The sequence below is a fragment of the Buceros rhinoceros genome, unplaced genomic scaffold (assembly GCF_000710305.1).
Source record: "Buceros rhinoceros silvestris isolate BGI_N320 unplaced genomic scaffold, ASM71030v1 scaffold3998, whole genome shotgun sequence".
Classification (NCBI taxonomy): domain Eukaryota; kingdom Metazoa; phylum Chordata; class Aves; order Bucerotiformes; family Bucerotidae; genus Buceros; species Buceros rhinoceros.
In genome coordinates, this window is record NW_010427409.1 from 101,628 (window position 1) to 108,369 (window position 6,742).

Sequence of the window (6,742 nt, forward strand, 5' to 3'; positions counted from 1 at the left end):
TCCCGTAATCTGAATGCCTAGAACTATATGAATGTCCAGAGTGGCATCCTTACCACAGGTCTCATTTCAGCTTTCCAGTGACATGGAGTCATCTTGCCATATATTCAGCTACTTGAGCTTCATTCTGGTTTCATGCTGAAGGCTTCCCTAGTTTCATCCTGCTGGGCATTTATTCATTTCAGCCAAGGAAACCAAAAGCAGGCTCGATGCTAATCACAGCACTCCTGCATGCTCGTAGCTATAGATACGTGTGCCCGTCTTGCCTAAAACCTGCCGTTTAGATAAACAAGGGTATGGCTTGAGACAAACGTTTAACTTTTCTGTTTTGTTTTTGAGATCGATATTTGACCCCCGTTGTGCAATCAATTTTGGCTGTGTGCAGAACTCAACAAACAATTTAATCCAAAGTTTATAATCTTAGTCTGTAGAAGATACTATTTAACCTTTCTCACTGCTTTTGGAAAAGGTAGTGTGGTTTATAGCAAGGGAGTGAAACCAACTAGTACAGACCAGTGAGAGGTTATGAGATGAGTAAATATACTTCACTAATGATGAGGACCCTTTAATCTTAGTGCCTAACATGATGGATCTGTCTCAGGATTTTTCTCAGGAAAACAAGCAGGGAGCCAGGACAAGCTGTGCATTATGTTCTGGGCTGCGAAGGACAATGATTTCAAAAAAGTGTTCAGAAATGACAGGGACCAAAATGCAGCTTGGAGTTTTGCACTAGCTGTGCTCTGGACTATGAGTTTTCTGTTTCAAGTTGTGATGGTATAGAGCTCTCAAGAAAGATATGAACAATGATTGCAGGATTCTTGAGAAAACAGGTTTGTCTAGGGGAATGCTTATTGTCCAAGACACACAAATCTAGAGAAACTGTTGTTTATACTTTTGGAGGAGATAAAGGGCACTCAGCCTGCGCTCTGATGGTCTGAGGAGCACTGTAGAATACAAGACTGATGCATTACCCTGGAAATCAGAAGGGCTGAATTTACTCCAGGCTTTCTTGCTGAGGTTTTGGGCAACTCTGCACAGTTCCTATCAGGGTTTTGTGTGTATTTGCACCCTTATTTTCATCATGATACGCAAATGCTGTTGCAGTGGTAGAGACCTTGCAAGGCACAGTCCGTAGGCTGAGAAATCACATCATTCTGCCAGGCTAGTCTTGGTAAGGGATGTGGCTGTGAGTAAGTATGCGGTACTTTCCCAAATTTAATCGAGGTGTTCACAGCAGAGCAGTCAAAGATCTAAAATCACATGTACTCCTTTCTCTTGTTTATACTGAAAGGGTTTTTTTTATATAATTTTCTCTCAAGTCACATTTCATGTGTTGCTTGGTGCTTTTGGATCTGACCCATAGCCTGTTGAAATCATGGGAGGAATCTTTCATGTGATCTAGCTGCAGTTTGGGCAAGCAATTTGGAACCTGAGTTCCTGAAGGAAGATATCTTACTTTCCTGTGTTAGGTCGGTACCTATCAGAGTTGGGTAGGGCCAGAATATGCAAAATAAAATTAAATAATTAAACAAGTACTGTGAATTTGAAGACAGAAGTCCAAAGAAGGTTATTGGCTATTTCTCCAATTATAAAGCCCACTAGAGGTTTGGTTTTTTTTTTCATTATATCCTTCTTTGCTGCAGGGGGTGCCGTTTGTTTCTGGTGGCTTTGTGATGTAGCTAGGCTTCACACAAGAGCAGGGCTCCAGGGCTTTTCGCAGTTTCAGCGCTTTCCCCCTCTGCTCTCCAGCACTGCCTTTTATTCAGGCCAGGAATTCACTCTGGATGGTATTTCTGCACATCTTGCCACTGGCTCTAATTAATAACCTGCTTCTACAAATTCCGTTCATTGTCTTTTTTTTTTTTTTTTTTTTTTAAGAGGCTATTCAGGATAAATACTGTCTTTACAGTTTTATGAATCAGAGTGTTTGACATCTTTGATGTTGATTGATTTTCAGAAGACTGCACTTTTTGTTCTACTGTTCAATTTGTCACTGTTACTTACAAGCAAATAAGTGATTTAAAGCCCCAAAGATGCAGATGTTCTGTAGCTTTGTTGCCATCTGTTTTCCTGCCTACTGGATTTCAAAACTAACATTTGTGCAGTTTAATGAAGCTACACGTATATAATATATAAGATACAACAGAACAGGTAATCAACAGAAAGTCTTTAATATAAGTTGATTTTTAAATCACTTGTTCATAGAGCAAGATTTTTTCCTGATGTTTTTTCATTTTCTTCATAAACTTATCTTAACTGGAGGGTTTGAAAAACCTGTTCTTTGCTCAGTTATACATAAATTGCTGATCAGAAACCTGAGATTTCCATGGAAGTCTCCATGGAAGAAAGACGTGTGATATGATCTTAATTTGCTTCATGAATTTTACATTGTGAGATTTAAACAGCATTCTTCCTGGATGTCAGAAAGCCATACGCTTACCTGCGCTTAATGAAGTTGTGTGTCAGGTATTTGAATTCTTTATGTAGTTTTGTATAAACCAAATTTTTCACTCTAACATATTATTTTTTAGAACCAGCTCATTGAAAAGGGTTTACACTTTAGGATTTCTATAGAATAAAAGTCTGTCTGATTTATTAAAAACATATTAGATTATTTTCTCATTTATTTAGATAAAATATCTGTGGTTTGTTGTGGGTTTGGTGGTTTGGGGTTTTTTTTTTTTGGTAATGTTTCTTCAAGCGGTGACAGATTGAACTGCCTGCCTTCTAGTTGGTGATTATCTAAATCTCTAACTAACTCAGTAACCAAGATTTTACAGGTACTTCTTTCTGTTAAATAGAAAGTATTTCATGGGGAAGTGTTTGTGTTTGTTACAGTTTGTGAGATTACAAAGCAGTAAGTGCTAATTAAACCTTTATTTATATTCGAAAAGAAATATGTAGTCCTAAGTGCCTTCATCTGTTCTGTAACAAAGTTTAGATTAAACACTGCTAATCCCTTGTGCTTAGAAGTATGATATTTTGGGAGATAAGATTTCAGATAATCATGGCTGCTCATCTGTTACAAGTAGATTAGCCATATTTTTGGAATGAAAAGCTTGCTCATGCTGCCTTCCCCTTCTCTCAGCACTTAAATTTGTCTTCTTGCCTCATCTCCCTGAAATACTTAGCGTTCTTTGTCTGCCTCACTGGTATCTCTTGTCCAAAATAATTTCAGTGCATCCAGTTTACCACACACATCTAACAGGGTTGAGGCAAAATGGATGTAAATCAGTGCATCAGTGGTCTTAGGATCCTGTAGCTTTGTGTTGAATCCTTTTTTTCTTTTTTTGTTCACTTGTGCATTGACTGGCCTTTGCTTTGGTGATTTTCTCTCTTCCATCTGTTTTTGGTAATTCACTGACTACTCAGCCTGTACATCTTAGTAAATTAATGTCATGCTCTACATCCAGCTCACAGCATTTGACAATGTCAGTGTTTCGTTGCAGACTGATATTATTAAATAATCTTTTCCACAGAAGAGATTGTGCTGTAGCAACCCAGTCTCAAAAAGATTTTGGGCCAATGTGTCCTTTGCCCAGCCTCTTGGAGGCCAATAATCATGAATGGTCCAAGAATAATCATGATGGTGCAAGGAATCTGTAACAGAGGAGGCAGATAACACACAGAGCTAATGAGTTAATGCCGACATGGTCTGAAGGAAAGAAAGTAATCACATGTTCTCCAGCACCTCAAGATTTGTCAAAGATTGATCTAATATGCACTGAAAAATACTGTTGGGAGGGAAGGGGTGCACTTTCTTAAAAAAATGGAGATTTTTTCAGACCTTAATAAGACAACTATTATTTGAGAGTCCAGCAGCAAAAATACGCCTGTATTATTAATAGGTCTTGAACCTCCTTAACCTGAGCTGAGCTAATTCTACCTGTGGATAAAATCACCATGGCTTCAGTCAATTCCTGCACTTTCCCAGTCAGTGAGTCCTGGGCAGGTATTAAGAAAGCAAAGACAGAGATGACATAAAGATCTGAAAAGTACTGCATGGCTGCTAATAAAAAAAAAACCAAAGTAAATGAACAAAACCCAACAAAAAAACAACAACAAAAAAAAAAAACACAAAGGAAAACAACCTCCTTATAAAACGTGCATTTTGTTTCATCCATGGCAGTAGGAAGACGCATGTTGAAGGATATGTCAACATCTTATACGTGTAACTGTCTAAATCAGTAAAAGGTCTTTTCAGTCTCTCTATTTCTGCACCATGAGTTTGTCACTCTCTGGCTTCAGAAGGACATGGTAGATCATGGAGTGCTGGCTGGTCATTCAATTCCCTTTGCTCCTTTATAAACTATATAGTTTTATTGGCATTCGGTTATGTAAGATACACCTAGTGAATGTCTCTTCTAATGTCTCTTGAATTCAAGTAGCATGGTTAACAACGTGTCCTGGCTCAAGAGTGAGGAAATATGGATACATCTTAAATCCAGTGGAATCTCACACTTCAAGGCACATAGTACTTGCTAAGACTGCTTCCTTTAAACAGAGTATTTGCTTCACAGTACTCTTTAGGAACTCAGTGGAACTACTGATACTTTTAAAACCAGGATTTGTGAAAATGATGTGTTGGATCACGACTTAAGGGTAGTAAAACACAAGTATGTATTTCCCCATCTTTTGCAGAAGCTGAGTGACTGTGATGACAGAGGCAGGAGCTAGACAAGAGTGATTTTTCCATTCCAGCCCCAGCACCTTTTGCTTTCTCCCCATTTTCTGATCCTGGCCAGGCATTTGGAGACATCTCGTCTCCGGCGATGCTGCACTGCATCCACCAGAAATCAAAGTGGAAGCCCTCCAACGTGATAATTGCTTAGCTAATCCGAATTGCCAGAGGAAGGAAAAGCTTAACGCTTCTCGCTTTTTTAAAAGATTCTTTGTTGTATCTTTGTAATTGTTTGGTTTTAATTACACCACAAAGTTGATCTGCTGTGCCTTTGAACAGAACACACACAGGCCAAGCTTCTTTTTCCTATTGGCTTCAGGCTGCTAATTTTGACGCTTTTGTAATAAATCTGTTGGATAGATGCAAAGGTTTGGGCTTGACAGGATGTCGGGAAATCAAGAGAGGAGGTAGCAGTTCTTGTAAGAACAGGAGTTCCAAGGCGATAGATTAACATGAATCCTTTCCAACTGAGCTAACTTATTTAAAAGTCACAAGTACTTGAAAAGGGAAAATGGTTAGAGTGCTTTACCAGAGAAGTGCTACTTCTTGTGAAGTGAATTTCAGCACTTAAAACCACCTTTCTGAATGACTGTAATGTTTATGGTACTGCCCTGAAGGGCCAAATACAACCTATGGAAATACCATGTAATTTCCTCTACCCAGAGTTTCCTCCTGGCTGATTCTATACATTCAGAGTTGCAAGCCAACTACCAAAAATGGTGGTTTCTCCTAATGAACCCAGACGGGATGAATATTTATGACCAAATTTGTGGTGCTTAAATTTACAGCACAGATCCCCAAAGCACTAGAGTTTTATAAATGAAAAGAAGTAGGCATGGAGTAATTCGGAACCTATAACTGGGAGACTACTGCTGGTGATAATATTTCTCTTAAATGTTTGAATTCTTGGTTCCTACTGGAATATCACTGCCTTTACAGTTTTCAGTATGAGAAAAATTGGGGACTAAGTAACATTGTGGAACCTAAACAGTTCTGTTATTTGGTGCCAAAGGGAACAGACAAATGTTGTTCATTAGATTTCTCATGCAAGGAGGTAAATTCCCAAGCAAAATCCTAGTTCCAGTTTCTTAAGATTTAAAACTTACTTTTAAGATTCACACCCCTCTGACCAAGTCAGCTGACCTCTGATCCAAGTCAGCAGAAGGACACCTACCCTTCAGAAGGTTAATTCAAACTTCAAGTGACCCTTTATAGATTCTTTTTCTTTCTCCACTGAAAGGAAATTTGGGTAAGTGTGCTCATATCTTGGAAACCCACAGTAAAATAAATGAGGGGGGAAAAAATCCCATTTGTGGGGGGTAGACTGATGTTCCCATAACAATGGTTATTAAAATAATTTGACTGGTTTTCCCTGGAATGCATTCCCTGTACTGTGTGCACAAAACAAACAGCAAAGTATTTACATTGCAAGAACAGCGGATGAGTATAGTCTTTCTTTTTTGGAGAAATCTATCCAAAATGTTTTGTAATATTATTGGGTTTGTAAAGAATTTTTGAACAACTGATTGCAAAAATTAGCATCTCAGGGAACAAGAAATCACATGATATAGACATATGTTTTCATGGCATTCCAGCTGTAGAGCTGTTGAGAGAACTTTGCAAACAGATTGAGGTATAATTAGGAAATTTGAATTGCCCACTCTCCAAGTTGAGAAGCGATTAGTGGAGCTAGGTATAAAAAGGCCGTGCTGCACTATCTGAAGAAAACAAAACAAAACGAAAGAAAAAAAAAGACTGTTGTGGTGGTGATAAGATCAAACTGTGGAATCAGACTGAAGAATCACAGTGCATACTGTGCTGCCATCAAATACCATATGTTAAAACTCTTCTTCCTTGTTTAACGTATGTCTTTTAATTTCATTTTTGTTAGAATGATATGGGAGGTCAAAGGAGCCTGATAAACAAGTGGACTACTTTTCTGAAAGCCAGGCTTGTGTGTTCGATACCTGGTCCTGAAGGAGCAGATACACATTTTGATGAGCTGCGTAAGTTGGTTTCCCTTTAATGGTCTATTCTGACACCAGTATTGCTTCGGGGGTGGGG

The 6,742-nt window shown here is 38.6% G+C and overlaps 1 protein-coding gene across 1 annotated transcript in view; it reads left to right on the forward strand.

Annotated features, from left to right (window-relative positions):
- Positions 1-6,684, forward strand: part of LOC104498497 (semaphorin-3D-like) — a gene marked incomplete at its 3' end in the record, with an annotated part of 62,668 nt that extends 55,984 nt beyond the window's left edge. Inside the window, exon 8 of the mRNA XM_010141886.1 lies at positions 6,570-6,684. Within this exon, the coding sequence (XP_010140188.1) occupies positions 6,570-6,684 (115 nt within the window). The remainder of the gene's footprint in view (positions 1-6,569) is intronic.
- Between the last annotated feature and the right edge of the window lie 58 nt (positions 6,685-6,742).